This window comes from Vulpes lagopus, chromosome 18 (assembly GCF_018345385.1).
Source record: "Vulpes lagopus strain Blue_001 chromosome 18, ASM1834538v1, whole genome shotgun sequence".
Lineage (NCBI taxonomy): Eukaryota > Metazoa > Chordata > Mammalia > Carnivora > Canidae > Vulpes > Vulpes lagopus.
In genome coordinates, this window is record NC_054841.1 from 466,664 (window position 1) to 487,848 (window position 21,185).

The window sequence follows — 21,185 nt, forward strand, 5'->3', positions numbered from 1 at the left end:
ATGCCTCTCCCTGGGGGGTGAGGGACCCCCTAGCTCAGGCCTCCGGGAGCAAGCACTGCCCTGGATGCTGGGCACGCCAAACCCCAGCACTATCACCTGTGCGTGCCCGAGGGCCTGTCACCTCTGAGCCCGGGTCTGAGTCCCCACCTTGAAGCAAGAAACAGGGGACCCCAACCCCACTCCAATGAAACCCCCCCAAGCCACCGAGCCCTGACTGCAGACAGGAAACTACAGAGGCCACCCCCAGAGAAGCGCCTCTGCCATTGCTCCTGGACAGATGTGAGGGACACCCGCCCGGGGAAAAGCAAAGACCAGGGCCAGCCGTCCACCCAGGGCCTAAGGAAAGTAGCAGCAGACACCAAGGGCTGTGGGCACCTAAGGTCACACACGTGAAGCCATAGCAGGGCCAGCTGTTGTCATGCCCCTGTGCTGTCACCTCAGCCACCTCTGGGAGCCGCGGAGCACTTGGGGGACCCCAGGGCAGCGACACCCACACGGGGCCCTACCGCAGCCCAGGGACACACAGCAGAATCAGTGACGGGAAACAAGCCCGCAGAGGCGTCCTGGGGACCAGGCCCGGCTTCCAGGACCCCCTCCTCAGGCCAAATGCCCCGAACGAGCGGAGGCCACGTGTGAAACGCTGTCGGCTGGGCAGCCGGCCAGAAGCCCGGGGCTCCTGCTGGGGCCGGTCACGTAGATGCTGCGCGCCCCAGCCCCAGACTCCCGGGAGGAAGCAGCTGCTCTGCGTAGGACGCTCTAGGCCCCGAGAGCCCCTCCTCGCAGGGGCTGGCGACCCCGGACATCCAAGCTCCCAGACCCCGGCACGAGAGGCCAGCCTTGCCAGGACGCCCTTCTGACACGACAGCCTTTCCTGCCCTGGCGTACGAGCTCTTCTGCACACAATCCAATGGGTGCACGGTCGGGACACAGTGCCCGGCACCACCTCATCCAGCGGCACCGACTTGGCCGCTCTGGAGCCCCAAATGGGACAGCCAGCAGGCCACGCGGCCCGAGCAGCACATGGTCTAAGCCCACCTGGCTGGGTGCCGCCAACCAGCAAAAGTGGCTTCCACGAATCCTCTTACCTTCTACGTTGTTGTAGAAATGACACGAACGACTCGCTACCTTCTTTCGGCACAGGTGGATCTGGGAGGAAAAGGCAGCAGGCCCGGCTAGCGTGATGGTGAAGACAGGGCGGGGCGCCGGCCGGCCAGGGGACTCGCTACCGGCGGTGCTGCCCGGCACCGTGCCAGCCCTGGCCCACCGGCTCCTCCTTGGGCCGTCCCCTGGGGGCGCAGCCGAGAGCTCCAAGGGAACCACAGAGGCCGAGCGCGCACCCCAGAAACCCACCTGCATGTGGTTACTCTCCTGCTTCTTCACCTCGGGGTGGATACACAGCTGCTCCCGAGAGCCCAGCACACACACCCTCGGCCTGGCAGGAGGGAGAGCCGTGGGCCCAGGAACCAGAGCACCAGCCCCGGTGCCATCCAGCAGCACAAGCGTGAGCTGTGGGGCCACCGCGGAGCACCTCAACACGTGACCCGCGTGTGCACCTGGGAAGCCAAGGGAGCGGCCGTGGCCAGAACGTGCCCTGGGCTCGGGAGGCGCTTCCTCCGCCGCACGGCCCAGAGTGAGCAAGGAGGCAGGGCAGGGGACACACGGGAGGACACCTGCCGACCAGGCCCCCGGCCCCACGAGGCTGGTGTGAGACCCTGGAACGGCCCCCGCCCTGCAGCGAAGGCGGCCTCCCTCCCTTCACACGACCGGCACGCCGCCCCCCCCCCCCACAGCTGGCGGCAGCGCCCCCCGGGAGCGCAGGGTGTTAACCCCAGGGCGGCACGTACTCTGGGAGCTGCTGTCGTGTCAGCAGTGGGCGGCAGGGACAGCATGGCCTTGGCTGCAGCCCAGTGCACAGCGTGTGCTGGAGTGCAGCGAAGCCTCAGAGCGGGGTCCAGGCACGGTGCACCGTGAGCCACCTTGCCAAGGCCACCCCCACCCCCCCATACCTCAGAGGCAGGGTGAGCACGCAACCTACCGGTAGGAGGTGTTCCGCAGCTCGCGGATGACCTGAGTGAGCTGTGAGTGGGTCCTGGAGGCATAAATGATCTTTGGGATGTCCGCGTAGGAAGCTGCCCGGGGACAAGGAAGCAGAACAGGTCACAGCTCCATGACACAAAGCTCTGGTGTGCTGTTAACCCAGGGGCACCTGGCTACCTCAGCCCTCGCCCCTAGTCCCAGGAATGACCTAGGGGGACATGTGTGGCCTTCTCGTTTGGCCACAGGGTCATGACCTCAGGCCTATGGCGAGAGAGGACGTAGCAGCTGCACCGGGACCTCACCAGCCCGCTCTACCCCATGGCCACCTCTTTGCAGAGGCCCCAGAGGAGCTGAAAGGAGCCTCACCTGCGCCGTCTCCATCTGCAGCGGCATCTCCCCAGGATGACAGGGTGCGATCAAGGAAAAGCTCCCCTTGCACCCTCTCAGCAATCTTGTGGGCAGAGATGGCGTCGCGGAGGTGCTCCCGCCAGGCCAGCGTGCTGCAGAGGAGGCACAACGTCTTCCCCGTGCCGGTGGGGCTCTCCAGGATGCCATTTACTCTCTGAATGGGGCCAGGAGCAAGGTCACGGGAAGCAGGGGAGGGGCACTGCAGACCAGAGCCCACCTGAGGCGGAGGCAGAGGCCACCCCGCAGGTAGCAGAAGGCCTGGGGACAGTGATAACTTGACAGAGCTTCCGCTCAGGCCACCAGCCAAAAGCTATGAGCTAATTCGGCCCTCGTTAGCAAACAATTCGCAGAGCATTACTCAAACCTCCACGGTATTTTTCAACTTGGTATAAATAGTAAAGTGACTAATCAGGTGCCAAATCTCAACACAGAACATGGCTCCGTGACTTTAGCCGCAGGTGGTCCGTGCTGAACAGAACCTGATGACCCACATACACCTCAGACGGGAGCCCGAGCAGCAGGCTGGGGAGACACGGAGGCAAATGGGCACCGCCGTGCTCCTCGTGCCTGGGCACGGGAGTCCGCGCCCACAACAGCAGCCAGGAGCCCGGCTGCAGAAGGCCAGGGGCTGCAAGGCCGGGGGCCCGAGCCGGATGCACGAGAGCATGCCAAGAGTCAGCCAGCGACCTGCACCCCTCTGCCTTCCAGCACCCCCCGAGCTCAAACCCCTTCCCAAGCGAGGACGAGACGCTGAGTATCCAGCCCCGTGGGAATACACCCTTCCCCCAGATCCTCAAACTGCTGGCTGCTCCTCCATACGTGGCCTTGGCTCAAATGCCACCTCCTCAGAAGGGCCCTCAAGGTGCTCCCAAGCCTGTGACCTCATGACCTTCCCTCCGAGCAACAACGGTCTTTCTGTCCTCGTGTCTCCCGTGTCTCCTAGAACACCAGCCCTGTTTAGGACTGAGCCCTGCACCCGGGAGGAGGCCTGGTACCCAGCAGGGCTCAGCACGAGTGACCGGGGAGTGGAGCTATGCTGCGTCAGGACTTGGCTGAAGCTCCGCCCGTGCTGACCCACCCGCAGCTGTACCTTCTGCAGACACTCCAGCACCTTGCTCATGTACTCCTCCTGGCATTTGTAGGGCTCGAATGGGAAATCCACGGCCACGCCGTTCAGGGTTATCTTGGGCATGCTGGCCCCTTCTCAGGACACAGGCTGGCTGACACCCAGGCTGTGGGAGAGACACGACCCCTCTGAACATGGGGTCTCAGCCACTGCAGATGGGACCCCAGGCTGTGCTCCACGGGAGGCCCGACGGCACACGGGGGCACCAGGAGCCTGCAGCCAGCCTTCCCGGGGCGCCAGGCCACTTGGCCTGGGGCACCGGGGAGGGGAGGCGCAGCCCCTGGGCCTGCCTTGCGCTCCGGTCCCAAACCGGTCCCCCGAGCTCGGGGAGGGGCGGCCGGGCCCACAGGACGGGCAAGAGCCAGGGCCGAGCAGGGCGGCACACGCCGCGCCTGCAATCCCGCAGCTGCGCGGAGCTCGGGGGCCAGCTCCCGGCCGGGCGCCCGTGCACCGGAGCCAGTTCCCGCCAACACTGCGCGCCGGCCCCTCGCGCAGCCGCCCCGGAGGCCCCGCCCCCGAGGCCCCGCCCCCGAGCGCAGGAAAACCACCGGCCCCAGAATGCAGCGCGGCACAGACCCGCGCGGGCCGGGCGGCGCGGGGCCTGCTGGGAGCTGCAGTTCCTGGAGGCGCGCGCGGCTCGGGGCGCGGGTGCCGGGGTCTCTGCGGCTGCCACTCACTCGTCCCCGCGGACAGCCTTCCGCGGCCGGGGGACCCCAGGATCTGCCCCAGGTCAGCCGGGGCCCCGCCACCGCGTCGCGGCCGTCGTCGGCCGGTCCGGACCCCGCGGGCTAAGGCGCTCGGTCGCCCCCGGACGCTCTGCACTTCCGCTCCCAGTTCCGGTCCGCAGGGCGTCGCTCCGGGCGGAAACCGTCCCGCGGGGGAGGGTCCGCGCGCTGGGTTCCGGCCCCGCCCTGAGCCTGGGGCCCCGCGCGTCCCCCGGGTGGTGTGCTTCCGGCCTCCCCCCGCCCCGCCCCGCCCCGCCCCGCCGGCCGCCGGCGCCCGCCTTCCAGCGCCCTCCGCGGCCGCGCCCCTGCGTTGCCCGGGCTCGTGGGACTGCCCCGCCCCTATCCTGGGGCGCCTCGGGGCTCTTCCCCGCCTGCCCGGCGGTGTCCGGCACCCACGTGCGCGGGGGTCAGGGTGGGACCCAGGCCTGCCCACCCCTTAGGCGTAGCTGTTTGGACGCCCCAGCATGTTCCAAAGGGCGCCAGGAAGAAGCCACCTCTGGGGAGCTGCCAGCCCACAGCCCACAGCCGCTGGCAACGCCGCCCCCAGAGCTGCGGGTGGGCCCGTGACGTCCCTGCCGGTGAGGCCTGGGGGCCGCTGGCCACACGCGGGCAGAGGGCTCCGTCCCACCCGCTCCAGTCCAGCTCAGGCATGGACAGGTTTGTCCTGCCAACGGCCTCTCAGATGATCCTCTCCCCTGCCTTTGGCCCAGGGCGCGATCCTGGAGACCCGGGATCGAATCCCACGTCGGGCTCCCGGTGCATGGAGCCTGCTTCTCCCTCTGCCTGTGTCTCTGCCTCTCTCTCTCTCTCTGTGACTATCATAAATAAATAAGATTTTTTTAAAAAATCCTCTCCCTATCGGGTCCAGGGCCGGTGGGGGGCAAACCGCCTGAAGCCAGCAGCCCCGGGGCTCAGAGCCCTGAGTCCTGCTCTTCATTTCCACCCCCCCCACCCCACCCCCGAGTCTTCTAAGAGCAGAGGCCTTGGTGCTCCCAGAGGCCCAGGGAAGGCAAGACAGGACCCAGAGTCTCGGGGCCCCTGGGGCCCAAACCACAGCCAGCGCACAAGCTGTCCGGTCGCACGTCCTCTGTGGACTGCCCAGCCCGCTAGAAACGATAACCGGTGATGCCACACCTGAACCTAATCGCAAAAGAGGAGAGGAAACGCGCCCCAAGGCGGGCGGTGACCAGCCCCGCCCAGCAGGCACAGAGATCTTGGCCAAGTCAACAAAGCTGAGCGGAGAGCCTGCTCTTGTGGGCCCTGTGGGGTACACTGTGGACCACAGGACACGCTAACCCGTCCCACGCTTGCCATGTGTCACCTGCAGGTGTGCCTGTATTCACCCCTGCCGGGCCTGCAGGCTGCCCTGACCCTTGGGTCTGTCCCGGCCCGTCCCCTTTCTGAGCCTGCCTCACCTCTCCACAGGCTCCCGAGGCTTTCCACGGTCTGAGTCCTGGCCTTAGGACCTACTTGGTTGCGGAGCAAGTGCTTCTCTTGACCTCTGTGGCTTCACCCCTACAATGGGAATGAGACTCCGTCCATATGGCTTCCCCGGCCCAAAGGGAGACGAGATGGCCCTTGCAGCAAGGGGCCCACCGCCTCTGCCAGGCTCTCCCTTTGCGGGTATCAACCAGAACCCTGTGCCCAGAGAGGAGGGGAGGCGTGACCCCACACGTGACCAAGTGCCCCCCTCTTCTCCATCATCTGGTCACCAGCATTGTTGTTGCCTCTTACACTTGAAAAACAGGCGTACGGGGAAGTCAGAAACTGGGTCCCAGCCGCACAGCTAGTGGGGTGTCAGCCGGGGTTGTTCTCTCCAGCTGGCTCCCAGGGCTTTGTTCTAGGCCTCGCCACCCCTCCCATTGACCCTCTTTTCTGCCTCAGAACCGACTCGGCCTCCGGGATGCTCCTCGGAGGCCTTCCCGACCCGGCCCGACCCCCACTGTCCTGATGCGCTCTCAGCACAGGGCCTGGGCCCACGGAAGGTGCCTCCCGGCGGGGCGGGCTCTCCAGCCCCACCCTGATGTGGGGACCCCCTCCTCTCCCGCCACGCCCACCCTGCCCCAAGCCCGCACAAAGCCCGGTTGGGGCAGCAGGGGGGTCTAAGGGGTAAGCAGTGGGTGGATGGGCCCGGCCGGCCGCAGCACCCCACCCCACGGGCCCAGCTGGGCGCTCCCCTCCCACCGTCCCCTCCCTCTGACGGCTGCGCCCCTGCCACAGCCAGCCAGGCCTCGCTCTCCTCGCTCTGCGCCCGCCTCCCGCCCTCCCTCCCTCCCTCCCTCCCCTCCCGGCACTGCAGCATTCGCCGACTGCAGCTCCAGCCGCCGCCCGCGCCTCCCGGCCTCCGCAGCCGCCGCCAGCACCATGGCCAGCACCCTGTCCGGTAGGCGCGGGGCCGACTCCCCGGGGCGCCCCCCGCCCGCGCTCTGCGGGGCTGCGAGCACCGGGCGCCCCAGGGCGGGGGCCGCGCCGCAGAGCCCCCGGGGTGCGGGGCGGGTTTGGAGGCGCGGCTGGGTGGGCGGTGGGGAGGCGCGGACCGCGGCGGGCCCTGGCCCCGAGGGAGGGGGCGGCAGGGGCGCCCGGCGGAGCCCCCGCCCAGGGTGGCTGTGGCCTCCGCGGCTCCGGGGCTGGAGGGCGCCGCGGGGAGGCGGGGGAGGAGAGCCCGGCCCAGCCGCCCCCCCTGCCGCCGCGCAGCCGGGTCCGCCAGCCGCCGCCCTTGGCGCAGCGGGGCTGGGGGAGGAGGGGCCGCGGCCGCCTCCAAGCCTCCCCCCGTCCGCCCCTCCTGCCGCCGCGCGCCTCCCAGGCTGCGGATCCCCGCCCGAGGCCGCGACCCCCTCCCTCCCCTGCTGCCGCCACCCCGGCGGGGAGGGCTCGCTCCCCGGGGGCACCCTGCCCCGTCTGGCCGCCCCAGACCCACTTCATCTCTGCGCCCTCGGCCTCGGGGGGACGTCGGGGCAGCAGCTCCCCCAGCAACGCCCCTTCTCCCCCTGGACCCGAAGCTCCACTCCCAACCCACCCTCCCCTCCCTCTTGGGGGTCCCCTCTCCCCAGCCTGCCTGGTTCCCTCCGGGGGGGACACACACTTTGGCCGAGCTCCACTCTCACGTGTGCCGTGTCCAGCCTCAGCCCCAGGTGGCACCTGGCCACGTGTGTCACTGAGCACACCCCTCCTGCACCCGGGCCTTCACCTGCCCCCTGCTCTCTCTTGTTGATCTCCTCGGAGATATTCAGCTCAGCTTTGGGCAGGGACGGAGCGTGGCCTGTCCTTCTCACGGCCGGAGTGCCACCCCAGTGCCCCCGTCAAGGCAGGGCTTGGGGCCCTGGCTCAGGATCGTGCCCCAGTGGGAGACAACGAGCATGGGTGGGAGATGCTCTCCGCCTTTTCTCTTACCTCGCCTCTTCCGTAAAAACCTTCCTCAATGGGCTTTATTCCTGCCTGACAGACAGGCAGACAGGGTAGGTGATGAGGGGACAGAGCCAAAGCTGCCCTGGCGATGGCCCCCGGGGTGGGCGCGCAGGCTCTGACCTCCCGGCCCCCTGGCGCCAGCCCTGTCTCCACCGCCAGGCTTTGGAGCACTGGCAACCCACGCTGCGTCCCAGGGTGTTTCTGGGTGTCCACGTTGCTGCTGGCGTGAAGAGGGAAAGCAAAGCGCCATCAGTTTTGTCCAGCACGGCCACCGCCTCATAGATGTGCGATGTGCCAGCTGGAGAAGTGCCCCTGGCCAGAGTCACAGGGCTGGGCCTCCCGTGTCGTCATCAGTGCAGCCCACACGTGTACACGGCTGTGCTCACCTCCATCGAGCTTTGACAGGCGGGGGCCTGGCCCGGAACTGGCTGCGTGGGCACGTCAGTTGTGGCCAAAATCAGTTGGAGTGAATCCCAGGGGCTTGTCTGTTAAAAGGCCTCCCTGCTTGGAGCAGCCACTGACCTTCCCTGCCTCGTGGCCTGCTGCCCCAGCTCGCTGGCGGGCTTCATCTCGTCTTGGTGACTGAGGTGAAGAGTCTTGTCTGATGACCTTGTCGTCAGCACAAGGTGGACCTCAGCGCTCTCTTCCTCTGTTGGCTGAAGAGCTGTCGCTCCACCTTTCCCTTGAGCGCCTGCTGACGGCTGTGCTGGTGGGACTCCTGGGGAGGTGGCCGTGTCTGGTGGCCTTCCCGCTCGGCTCTTCACACACTTTTGTAGACTCGTGCTCATGTTTCTCTCCTTCTGCAACTCAGTGGAGCTGAGAGGGCTCGCACACACGACCTAAACCCTCAGGGCCTCACCCGGATGGGGGTGAGAGTGACAGCGCCCCTCCGGGGCGTGCTCTGGGGGATGAACAGGGTACTTCAGGCAAGGTGCTTGGCCTAGTGCCCGGCAAGAGGCGGGAGCCCAGTCCATGCCGGGCCGTATGAGTCTTGCAGCCTCGTTTCCCAGAGTTTCCTGCCCAGAGAAAGGCGAATCTGCTGGAGAGTCCTGCTTCTGACTTTGACTAGTGGGACGGCGGCCCGAGTAGCAATCAGCTCCACCTGTCAGGAAGCAATTAGCAGCCTTCAGGACCCTTTTAGGGGTGTGGGCATCTGTGGGCACTCAGCCCTCCCACGTCTGGATAGGCACCCCCTCCCCACCGCCGTGAGGCTCCCACCAGGAAGGTGCAGTCGGAGGCTGGGAGTCCTGACCGGGCTCCCATGCTGTCGTGCTGTGACTCTGGGTGGGCTCCTTGCCGTCTGGGACTCACTCTCCCTCCCCCTCTCTCTCTTCCCTCGGTAGAAATGAATCCGACAAGGGTTTCTGTCGGCTGGTCTTAAGGGTTACTTGGGACTCACCTCATGAGTGCTGCCATTATGGTTTCTGTGCCGCCGTAGGCTGACCTGGTGCCTTCTAACTCTTGCTCATCTAGGACCTAAACATCCAAAGGCCATCGTGCATTTTTTTTGCATACTTCACATTTACTATGAAAAGGAAGAAGGAGACGAAAGCAATGCAGCTCATGGCAGAGACTTGTTTTTAGTGACTCTCTGAAGTGAGTGATGGGAAGGAAGAGACGAGTCCTGGCTGGTGATGTGGAGAAACACATCCCAGCTGTCTATGGTGAGGTGCCTAGAAGGGTCTGGGCCTCGACCTCTCCCCTCTGCAGGGAGACATGGCCTTCAAGCCCCTCCAGCTCTGAGGACACAGGTGTCACCGCTGTTCTGAGCTGCTGGGCCCAGCCCTGCTCTCCAGCCCCAGCTCTATAAATTGGCCAATTCCCCACCTGCTGCCCAGTCCCTTCCAACTCACAGCCAGACCACAGAGCAAACCTCCCTCCCAAGCCCCCTTCTGGGGGTGCCCCTTCCCACATGGCTCCTTCAGATGAGTCTTCTGGGAAGGAAGCTCCTCGTGGGCCATCAGCCTGGGAGAAACAAAGCTGGAGAATCTCTGTGACCGTCAGGCACTAAGCTGCATCCCTATTACCAGCCGCGGGACACAGTCCTCCCCTTTTCTGGTTGGACGCTGGCCCCCAGGGCTCCGAGAGCTCTGACTTCAGTCTCCAGCACACCCCCCATCCTTCCCCCCTCTATCCTAGCAGTGCGGTGCTCTCAGCTGCCCAGCCTCCCTTCCTGCTGAGGGGTGACAGTTATTCAGAAGGGAGCTGCCCCGATATTTGTAAACGTGTTCTTCCTCTCTAATAAGTGCTCGTCTTCCTGGGAACACTTCCTCTCAAGGCCGAGAGGAGCTTGAGCAGCTGTGAGGCCCCAAGCTCCCCGCCTATGTGCTAAACTCATTTGGGGGTTCCCGCGTGGTGAAGAAAGGCTACCTGGAGGGTGGGAGAGGCAGTGCCTGTTGCCAGGAGGCGGGTGGCGGCAGGGTTAGACCAGCCCCTTCCTTCGTGGCCTCTCCCAGGATCCAAGTACGTTCCCCTCCTGACCCTCCCTCGAGCAGGGGCCCGGCTATTTCCCCGGCCTTCCCAGTGCCCAAATGTCTCCCGGTCTGCTGCTTCTGAAGAGCTGGCCTTGCCTCGTCTTATTCGCTCTAACTCCCCAGCCATGTAGTGTGACGTACTCCTCTGCCTACTTTTTAAAGTCAACTTTTAATAGCACAAGTAATGCACAAATAGATTATGCCTGTGAAAAAATAAAACTGACAAGTCAAGCCAAAATCCCCTTTGAGGCCTGTGTCCCTGGCCCCCCTGCCTCCCAGCCTCCCGAAGCCAATGACCAAGACGCACATCCTAGCCCTGCTTCCCCTCCACACCCCTTAAAGGCTCTCCTTGCTGCCTGCCCGGGATTCCTTCGTGCTCCCTGTAGAGTCTCTGGGGCTCTCTCTAGGAGGACCCGGGTCATCAGGACATTTAGATCAAATGACAAAGTTCTCTGCGGTGGTTGTGGGAAAACCCTGTTCACCACAAGCTGTTCCCTCAGACAAGAGCCTGATAATTTCTGTCCCGTGTCCTGTTTCTATACCAACACTTTTCCCGAACTCACATTACCTCAATTTTAAAACATTTCCGGTGTGAAATTTGATCAGGAAGTTTCTTGTTCATCTAAACCCTTTGTCCAAATTCATCTGTGCTCCTTGGAAGATCACTTCATGGAAGCCAGACCCCCTCTCTGGAGACCTGCACCAGCTTCTCCAGCTAGGGAGGGGGGAGGATGGGTCTCTGAGCCTCCTAGTCTTTGGGACCTGCTGGAGTGGTGGAAAGGACACGGACCACCTGGGATTGCACTTGAGGAGCTCTGGGCAAGTCGCCGTAGCCACCAGGGCCCACTATCATCTCAGTGGAGCAGGGGGACAGTCTTGGGCTCGAAGATTGTTAAGCCCTATTGAGACACCGGGCCAGCATGTCTACCGTGGGGCCTGGCTTGTCACGAATAGGTCACAAAGAGCTCAATCTTTTCCATCTGGCAGTGGGCTCCTCCGCTTCACCTGCCAGGGTGCGGGGCCTCAGTGGGCGAGCTCACCTCCTCTTCTGGGTGGGCAAGACAGCTCCCTGCATCTGGCTGGAGCCCGATGGAGAGCCCCGGCCTGGTGATCTCGGGGTCTCAGCTGGGTCATGGGTTAACCGGGGGTGGGGGCGCTCACAGGAGGAAGTCTGAGGGCTTCACCCACATGTACAGGCCAAGAAGGTGCTGCCTGCAGAAGCTCCACGTCTGTGCTGGCCCAGGCAGGAGTACGGTGGTTAATACCTGTGAGAGGGAAAGGGGAGGAAGGAGGGCCAGGGAGGGTGACTCCGGGAAATACACAGTGACAAAGACTCACGGAGACAGGGAAAGAGAGAGGCAGAAGGAGTCAGGAAGGAGGATGAACGGAGACGGACAAAACACAGCCACAGAGAGGAAAGAGGCAGAAATGCCGAGAAAGAAAAGGAGGAAGAAGGCGGATGCTAAGCAAAGAACGCAGGACAGCCCAGGGGGGTGCGCCCAGGGACGGACCAGGCCCCCTTCTGGTCAGCTTCGGGCGGGAAGAGGAGAGGTGTAGGGGGCAAGAGAATAGGCTTCCAGAGAGACGCAGCGTGGGGGGTGCTGGGGAGGAAGGACGGCGGCGCCCGGCGCCCTCACTGCTGGCCTCACGCCCACAGCCTACAAGGAGAAGATGAAGGAGCTGTCGGTGCTGTCGCTCATCTGCTCCTGCTTCTACTCACAGCCGCACCCCAACACCATCTACCAGTACGGGGGTGAGTGCCCCGCTTGGTGGGCGCCCTCCTCCTCCCCTTGCTCCCTGCTCCCGCAGCCTCTCCGGCGACCTCCCCGCACCTCGGCTCAGCTGGCGTCTGGAGAGCGGGCCTCGGGTGGGAGGCGGCCCTGGGGGCTCAGGCCAGGGAGTCCCACGTGAGCAGCCGCATCCCCTCCTGCAGCCCTGGATTTGGGCAGGAGCTGGGAACGTGTCCCCTCAGAGCCTGAGCCCCCGTGTGGTCTTGCAGACATGGAGGTGAAGCAGCTGGACAAGAGGGCCTCTGGCCAGAGCTTCGAGGTCATCCTCAAGTCCCCTTCTGACCTGTCCCCCGAGAGCCCAGTGCTCTCCTCTCCCCCCAAGAGGAAGGACACCTCCCTGGAGGAGCTGCAGAAGCGGCTGGAGGCTGCTGAGGAGCGAAGGAAGGTGAGGAGCCCGCCTCTGCCCCCAGGTCCCGATGAGGGTGGACACATGGGTCCCCGAAGCACAGAGTGTTCCAAGCCGCCACTTGGCTGTTGGCTGGGGGGGTGCTGCAGGGGGACGAAGAGGGTCTCGTGGTTCCCTGCTCTCCTCTTGGGAGATGAGAATAGGACAGGGAGGTGAACGGGGTGTCCTTGGGCATGGCCAGCAGGGGGCCCTGGGACCTGAGCCTGGGCTGGCATCCCTCTTCAGGGGAGGGAAGGGGGACGAAGGGGACTCCCCTATGTGTTGGGGACCGCAAGCCCAGGCCTGCTGGGAGCTCCGGGCCTGGGAGAAGTGCCTCTTCCCCTCACACCAGCCTCACGGAGGCGGAAACACACACACACACACACACACACACACACACACACACACGAGTGCAGTCTGGCTCCAAGTCCCTTAGAGCATGTCCCCGTGACACCTGGGGACCTGGGCCTGCGGGGGGTGGACAGCAGTGACCACACGTGGGTGGGCTCGGCGGCCCGCGCCCCTCAGCTCTCTGCGGGCCACCAGGCGGTCCCTGCCCCAGAAGGGCTGGACGGTGGGGACCAGCAGCCCGAGTGTCCGCAGCCGGAGCCCGGGCCTACCAAGCACCTACTTGGCGCTCGGGGCGCAGCCGTCGGGGGACACGGTGCGGGCTCCACGACAGCCCGGAGGTTTTGAATCAGCGGAGCTGCCCACGGCCCCTGGGAGGCGGCGGGAGCCAAGGCCCGTGGCTGCCCCCCCCCCCCGCCCCGCCCCGGGGCTCCGGGCCTGTGTGGGGCTGAGCTCCCCCCGGGTCACGGCGCCCAAGCCCGGCCCGGGGGTGGGGGGGCGGGGGAGGACGCTCACCTGCCCCCCAGACGCAGGAGGCGCAGGTGCTGAAGCAGCTGGCGGAGCGGCGCGAGCACGAGCGCGAGGTGCTGCACAAAGCGCAGGAGGACAGCACCAACTTCAGCCGCCTGGCCGAGGAGAGGCTCAACCACAAGATGGAGCTCAGCAGGGAGATCCGCGAGGCGCACCTGGCGGCGCTGCGCGAGCGGCTGCGGGAGAAGGTGCGCGGGGCGGCACCCGGGAACCCCAGCGGCGGGGGGTGCGCACGGGACTCGGCGCCCACAGCCAGGCCCGGCCCGGTGACCCGGGGCCGTCGTTCCGTCTGAAGCCCCCAAGGACGCGCATGGGGTCGGAGCCACAGGAGGGAGGAGCTGCGTTAGGGCCGGGGCCAGGGAAGCCCCAGGACCCCCCTTCCCCCGCGGCCCCTTCCCAGCGCACCCGCAGCCCCGCTGCTCCCCGCCCTGCCCGGAGACAGCCCAGCCCGGAGTGGCCCCTGCTTCTGCCCGGGGGGGGGGGGGGGTCCCCTGGAGCCTGCAAACCGCAGGACGGCCCCGAGTCCCAGCTCTCTCTGGTTGGGGAGCAACCGTGTGGCAGCAGGGCCAGCGCCACACTCAGGGCACACTTGGGGCGGCGGTGCTGCGGGCCTCGTCTTGGGCAAGGTGTCCTCCTCGGTGGCTTCTCCTGCCCCTCGGAGGGTCCCTGAGGCCTGCTCTGCCCCCCCCCCCCCGTGCCCGCAGGAGCTGCACGCCGCCGAAGTGCGCAGGAACAAGGGGCAGCGGGAGGAGATGTCTGGCTAAGGGGCTGCGGGCCGCAGGCGCCTGGATCCAGAGAGGAGACGTCCACACACGCGGGCTCTGGTTTCGTCTTGTCCCACTTTGTCTAGATGCAACTCTTGTTCCTGCTCCCTCCTCCCCTGCACTCCCAGCTCCTGCTTCTCTTTCCGCTCTGAGCTGCCCAGTCCTCGTGGCATGTCGCTCTCCACAGGCGCGCCCTCCAGGAGCCACCAGGGCGTGGCACGATCCCTCAGTTCAGGCACAGGCCAGGCACTGGCCAGGCCCCCTCTTGGTGGCCCTCTTAGCAGATGTGGTGACAGCCTCAATAAATCCAGTGGTGGTAGCAGGAACACCTGGGTCCTCATGCTGGCTTGTCCTGCGAACACCTTGTCACTTAGGGCACATCCCCTGAGCCAGCCCCCTGCCCACAGGCAGAGGCCACACCACCTGCAAGTCCTTCTAGGGGAGGGGCTGAGCACACGGGTGGGGGTGGAGAAAGAAGGGTGACGGGGCAGTGTGTGGCCAGGTCAGCCTGTCACTATGGCCAGCCATGGGAGCCACCTGTGCAGTGGAATGTTTGGAATTAGTGGGTGGGGGTCCTCTGAGACCACCTGGCTTGCAGTCGGAGGCTTGGGCTGGCCTGGGAGGCTGCAGTCATTGCCTGTGGCTGGAGTGGGCTGAGGGGGATGTGGCCTGGCCGAGTCTTCAGGGGAGTGGGCATTCCCCACCGGGGACCCATGAGCAAGCTACCCTGGTCTCGCGGGTTGGGGGTGCCCTGACACTCCCAGGGGTGCCCTCCTCCGTCACCGCTCCTCCCCCCCCCCACCGGGGCATTACAGACCCTTGGAGGACCCCGCCTTTAGAGCCCTCTGGGGTCTTTGCCCCTTCCCGGCCCTCACCCTGGTAGAAGGATGCTCCCGTGACGCTCCGGGCCACGCAGGTTTCAGGCTCACCTCTGGACAGGTGTAGCGAGGTGTGAGTGGCAGTCACCAGTGCCCCCGGGAGCAAACAGCAGGGGGAGTCGGCGACCAGCTGCCTGCAGATTCAGATGCTGGGGGGCGGGGTTCCCCCCCCCAGCACCTTCCTGCCTAGTCCATCCCTGACATTCTTGACCCACGGCCCCCTCTGGCTCCAGGCCTCTCCTGCCAAGCCTTCCTGGACTGGGTTCCATCTCCTCCCTCAGCCTAGGCGGAATCTCCAGATTCCCAGCACCAGCTTTTGAGGACTGTCGCCTGCTGGACATGGGGGGTATCCAGCCCTCGCGGAGTACTGAAGGCAGGGTCCTTGCTGACCATCCTCTGGGTGGAAAGCATGAGGGGACAGAGCCAGCACTTCAGAAACCAGGTGGCTTGCAGCACCCCCCCCACCGGCTTCCATCCTGCAGAAACCTATAGGGACACCACCAGTGGACTCCCAGGGCAAGCCAGAGAGCGCAGTGGATACTGATCCCCCACAATAGGGAAGTAGTGACCCATGCCACTGTCCTCGTCCCCACCCACACAGCCTCCAGGGGAGTGACAAGCCAGGATTGGAACCCAGTTGTCCCACGTGTCGTGCTTATGGGACTCAGAAAGGGAAACGGAAAGAGAACGGAGGGCTGGATTCCTTTCCGCAGTGGCAGCTCTCTTGTAGTGGAAGCCTAGTGTGATATGTACCCATCTCATCCACGTAGTGAAAGTGAACTTAAAATTAAATTGAATGATTAAAGACACAAAAACCCCAAAACCTGTGTGTTTAAGTGGCTGTACTGTCCCCACGTGCATCCTACATCTGTGGGATCAGACAGGTCACGGGGCGCTCCTTGTGAGCGTGTAGCCCCAGACTCACGGGTGGTGGGCCTGTCCTCTAGGACCCAAATAGGCCCTGGGGGTGCCCAGCAGGGACCCCTCTGCTAGAGAGGAGGCTACGCTCAGGCCCTGGGTAAGTGCCGGCTCCCCAGGATCACGAGAGACCGCTCCCCCCATTCCCGGGCCTCTCCTGGGGCAGTCCTGGCCACTTCCCCAGGCTCCAAGGACCTCTCGCCACATCCCCTCCTCCCCCTGCCCCGGGAGAGGTGGGAAATCAGGATCTGGGACATGCAGCCCCCCAAGGCACAGGCGTCGGAAACCTGCAAGAGCAAAATTCAGGAGAGCAGTAGGAGAGGACGGGAGAGGCCGAAGATACTTTTATGAGGCGTGAGCTCTGCATGCCGGGACTCTGGGCACACAGACACGTGCGTGCCACGTACAGGCACATCCCCAGAGGACCAGGTGACCAGGGGCCAGGGCGCCCCAACCCTCAGGGGGCCCTAGTCAGCCGTTAGGGACAGACAGCATTTGACACACTCACCGCGTGGAGCCTCTGCATGGGGCACGGATGGGGACCCCTCCACAGACCCCAGGCCGTCCCTGCAGCGGGGGTCCTACTGGGAGCCAAGCCTGCCTCGGTTACCTCCTCCCGTGTAACTAGTGGCCTCAAGCACCGTGTCTCACGCGGCCAGCCGCATCCCTAAGCCAGGAATCCGGGAGCTGCGCGGCCTGTGCGGGGACCCCCTGAGGTTGCAGTCGCGACGCCAGCTGAGGCCCTGCTCGCTGGAGGCTGGGCTGGGCGGGTGGTGCTCCCACGGGGCCCCAGGCGGCCTTGGGTCCTTGCCGCGTGGACGTCCTCGGCTGGGCGACCGGCCCCAGGGGACTCCACCCGCAACGAGGACGGACGGCAAGACTCTGCTCAGAGTTTAAATTTTTTTTTTTTTTTTTAATTTATGGTAGTCACACGGAGAAAGAGAGAGAGAGAGAGAGAGGCAGAGACACAGGCAGAGGGAGAAACAGGCTCCATGCAGGGAGCCCGACGTGGGATTCAATCCCGGGTCTCCAGGATCGCGCCCTGGGCCAAAGGCAGGCGCCAAACCGCTGCGCCACCCAGGGATCCCCTGCGCAGAGATTAAAAGCAGGTCCGCGGTGCTGCCCGAGGGACCTACGGCCCGGACACGCGTGTTCACTCCGCGCCCGGGGGCTGCGGCGGCCCCAGAAGACGGTGTCTGGTGGCAGGGACAGTCTCGCGGCAGGGCCGCCTGGTGCCGGGCAAGCCCAGCGGAGGCCGCAGAGGCCCGAGGGTGGGAGCGTCAGCACTGCCCGGGCCTTACTCCTCGGCCGAGGTGCCAGCGGGGTCCCAGGGCTGCTGTGACCAGCACGACGGCTGGCGACCCGACCTTCAGACACGTACTCTGTCACGGTTCTGGGGCCGGAAGCCCCACATCAAGGTGTCCCAAGGTCCCGCTTCCTCTGAAGCCTGTGCTGGGGTCCCCCCGGCCCCTCCTAACCTCTGCTGTTGGGAAAGGTCATCTTGGGGCCCCGCACAAAGCGCCTAAGAATGGGCTTTGGGCCTGGAAGCCCCACAGACCTGAGCGGGCCAGCCCTCCCGGTGGGAGCTCAGTGAGCCACCCGCCGCCCCGGGGCAGCTCCCTCGGCCGTGCCCTCCTGCAGACCCGGGGCTCGGCTCTTCCCACTGCGGCCGGGAGGCGTGTGCCCGCCACCCGCCGCCCCAGCACACCTTGTGTCTCTTGCGTGAACACAGCTGCCGTGTCAGCGCCCGACTGCTCACGTTCGCCTGGGCACCCGCAATGCCAGGGGGCGGGGGGCGGCAGTGTTGGCACTCCTACCCCGGGGGCTGGTGCTGTCGTGAGCTTTGCCCTCCTCCACGTAGCCGGTGTCCTCCTCCGGGACTGGGAAGCTCAGTGGCTCTGCTGCTGGACACTCAGAGTCTTTGGCTTGCACACGCATCACACCAATGTCTGTGGTCACGCGGCCACCTCCCCTACGTGCATCTCTGTGGGACACCAGTCATTGGATTGGGGCCCATCCTAATCCAACATGACCTCCTTTTAGCTAATTACGCCTGCAATAACCCCATTGCCAAATAAGGTCACATTCTGAGTTACTGAGAATTGAGATGTCAATGGAGCTTTGGGGGACGTGATTCAGCTAAAAACAGAAGTTGTAGAAACATACACATAGCTTTACTTTTTTTTTTTTTTTTAAGATTTTATTCTTTTTAAAGTAATCTCTACACCCAACGGGGGCTCAAACTTACAACTCTAAGTCCAAGAGTCACACGCTCCACCGACGGAGCCAGCCAGGCGCTCCAGGATGGTTAACTTAAAAACATTCACACATTTATTCACATATTCAGCATTTTAGCCAGTGCTTGCTACTTAGTACAAGTGTGTGCCTCACTCTAGGGAATGCCCTTGATTTGAGAGCACAGCCCCTGCCCCGTGAGAACTTTCCTGCTAGTCACGGAGACTTTCTGCACTCACCGTAATTTATGATTTTTCAAAGGCACTTTAACATGTTTTTAATCTCCAGAATGCCCACTATGAGAAAAAACAGAGTAGGCATTATTTTTATGACATTCATATTCTTTCTGGTTATATGAGTAACAGATGTTCACTGCATCACTGCAAAGCACAAAGAAAAAAAAACTTGATCCACCCAAACGTCTTTCCTGCACAGCGGATTTGCTCCATCAGGGACATCGAGGGAAGCCAGTGCTCAAACCTCTGAGAACTACACACAGCAACGTTAGCACTTCTCACGTCATAACCTCCAGCGGCCGCGTGGCCATCTAGTTTATGGATGTACTGGGGCGTTTGAGAAAACTTTGCCCATTTTTTGGTCTCATAAACTTTTTATCTGGATGATACAGATTGACAGTGACCACATTAGGAATTAAAACTCAGAGATTGATTGATTATTTATTTATAAAGATTTTATTTATTCATAAGAGATACAGAGAGAACGAGAGGCAGAGACACAGGCAGAGGGAGAAGCAGGCTCCATGCAGGGAGCCTGATGTGGGACTTGATCTCAGGTCCCCAGGATCACACCCTGGGCCGAAGGCGGTGCTAAACCGCTGAGCCACCGGGGCTGCCCTCAGAAATTTTTTTTTAAAGATTTTATTTATTTATTCATGAGACACACACACACACACACACACACAGTCAGAGACAGAGAGAGAGAGGCAGGCAGAGGGAGAGTCAGTCTCCACGCAGGGAGCCCGATGTGGGACTCCATCCCAGGACTCCAGGTTCAGGCCCTGGGCAGAAGGCAGGCACTAAACTGTTGAGCCACCCAGGGATCTCCCCAGAAAATTAAAAAAAAATCATTTAAATGATACACCTGTTACATGTTAACATAACATTCTGAAATGAAAAACAGTATCGTGTCAACTATACTTACATTAAAAAAAAAAATCAGGGGCATCCCTGGTGGCTCAGAGGTTTAGCGCCACCTTCAGCCCAGGGTGTGACCCTGCAAACCCAGGATCGAGTCCCACGTCAGGCTCCCTGCATGGAGCCTGCTTCTCCCTCTGCCTGTGTCTCTGCCTCTCTCTCTGCGTCTCTCATGAATAAAATCTTAAAAAAAAAAAAAAAAAAACTACAAAAACAAAATGAGCAACATTTTCCTAGGGAAAAAAGTTAGAATGGATGAAGCAGATGAATAAGTCTGGTATCAATCCATGATTGAAGGAATGTGTGTATTAATAGATTGTTTCTTTATTTTTTTTTAGATTTTATTTATTCATGAGACACATACACACACACACAGAAAGAAAGAGGCAGAGACACAGGCAGAGGGAGAAGCAGGCTCCATGCAGGGGGCCCGACGTGGGACTCGATCCCAGGTCTCCAGGATCACGCCCTGGGCTGAAGGTGGCGCTAAACCGCTGAGCCACCCGGGGCTGCCCAATAGGTTGTTTTTTTAAATACCAAACCAAAGCTTGCTGTGGGGCAGTTCCTTTGAAGCTGGCCACTATGTGAGTCTGAAATCACGCCAGTGAACTTTTCATATGCTTCCATCAGTCCACTGGTCTGTGCTGAACTTATGTCCACCTCATACCCAAGTGTGGCCCTGCAGCTCCCAGGGCAGGTAGCTACGGCAGCAGGCAGCTGTGTAAGCACAGTCTCATGCCATATGGGCCTGGTGTCCGTCACCACTGCCCTTCTGGGGCCTTCTCTCTTTAACTGTATCGGCATTATCTCAAGAACACGAGCACCGAGAAACTCAGGGAAATAACAGACACAGGTTGTGCACAACCATTCTTATATTTACCAAATAATAAAATAACAGCATGAACACAAGCTCGATAGTTTAATCCTTTTTTTTTTAAGATTTTAGGGGCGCCTGGATGGCTCAGTGGTTGAGTGCCTGCCTTCACCTCAGGTTGTGGTCCTGGGGTCCTGGGATCGAGTCCCAAGTTGGGCTCCCTGCATGGAGCCTGCTTCTCCCTCTGCCTCTGTGTGTGTCTCATGAATAAATAAATAAAATCTTAAAAAAAAAAAAAGATTTTATTTGTTGGGATGCCTGGGTGGCTTAATGGGTGGGCATCTGCCTTTGGCTCAGGTCATGATCTTGGAGTCCCAGGAAGAGTCCCACATCGGGCTCCCTGCAGGGAGCCTGCTTCTTCCTCTGTCTGGTTTTATTTATTTATTCATGAGAGACACACAGACGGAGAGGTAGGGACACAGGCAGAGGGAGAAGCAGGCTCTATGCAGGGAGCCTGATGTAGGACTTGATCCCGGATCCTGGGATCACACCCTGAGCCACCCAGATATCCCAGGTTAATGTTTTTTAAAAAAGTATCTTATGTATTTCAAAGAGAGACAAAGTACACAAGTGGGGGAGAGCCAGAGGGCGAGAGAGAAGCAGGCTGCTTGCTGAGCAGGGAGCCCGACTAAGCTGGGCTCCATCCCAGGACCCCAGGATCATGACCTGAGCCACCCAGGCACCCTGATAGCTTAATCTTAAAAAAAAAAAAAAAAGTTTAATTTTTTTCCATCACTGGCTTAAAGACACTCTAAATTACGAAAACAGTGAAATACAACATTATTGAAATGAAGTTTGCTTGAACTTTCCCATTTGGGAAATGGTCTTCAGTGATGACCGTGCTTGAGGGTGAACGCGGGCTCATGGCTTGGCCCTAACAAGGCATTTATTTCCTGCCTTCTCCGTGCGCTCACACTCGGGGCACGGGTGGGCAGAGAGAGCAATCACACCCGGATCCGGAGGGCTCCGGCGAGCGTGCCCGGTTCTGAGAGCCCAGCCGGAGCCGCCGTCGGGGACCTGCCCCTCGCTGCGCAGGCAGGGGAGGGCCGCAGTCGCTCCCGGGGCCCTCGGACCGACAGCGGGAAGCCTCACCACCACGCCTGCTGTGGACAAGGCGGAGGACTGTCGGTAAG

The 21,185-nt window shown here is 62.5% G+C and overlaps 2 protein-coding genes across 8 annotated transcripts in view; one reads left to right on the forward strand and one right to left on the reverse strand.

Annotated features, from left to right (window-relative positions):
* RTEL1 (regulator of telomere elongation helicase 1) overlaps positions 1-4,482 on the reverse strand; it is a 29,220-nt gene extending 24,738 nt beyond the window's left edge. For 2 of the 7 annotated variants that reach the window (XM_041732510.1, XM_041732506.1), the window contains exons 1-6: positions 4,249-4,481; positions 3,536-3,677; positions 2,404-2,599; positions 2,036-2,129; positions 1,351-1,432; positions 1,086-1,146 (exon numbers count right to left, since the gene is read on the reverse strand). In XM_041732510.1, the coding sequence (XP_041588444.1) occupies positions 1,086-1,146; positions 1,351-1,432; positions 2,036-2,129; positions 2,404-2,599; positions 3,536-3,637 (535 nt within the window). In that variant the 5' untranslated portion in view covers positions 3,638-3,677; positions 4,249-4,481. Of the gene's footprint in view, positions 1-1,085; positions 1,147-1,350; positions 1,433-2,035; positions 2,130-2,403; positions 2,600-3,535; positions 4,082-4,147; positions 4,163-4,248 lie in introns of those variants that run through there. The other 5 variants (XM_041732512.1, XM_041732513.1, XM_041732511.1 and 2 more) reach the window with 4 other exon arrangements.
* A 2,087-nt stretch (positions 4,483-6,569) lies between these two features.
* On the forward strand, positions 6,570-14,319 carry STMN3 (stathmin 3). Its single transcript, XM_041732088.1, has 5 exons — positions 6,570-6,679; positions 11,833-11,928; positions 12,175-12,350; positions 13,226-13,417; positions 13,934-14,319. The coding sequence occupies exons 1-5, from the start codon at positions 6,661-6,663 to the stop codon at positions 13,991-13,993; spliced, it is 543 nt and encodes a 180-aa protein (XP_041588022.1). The 5' UTR covers positions 6,570-6,660; the 3' UTR covers positions 13,994-14,319.
* Positions 14,320-21,185: the final 6,866 nt, after the last annotated feature.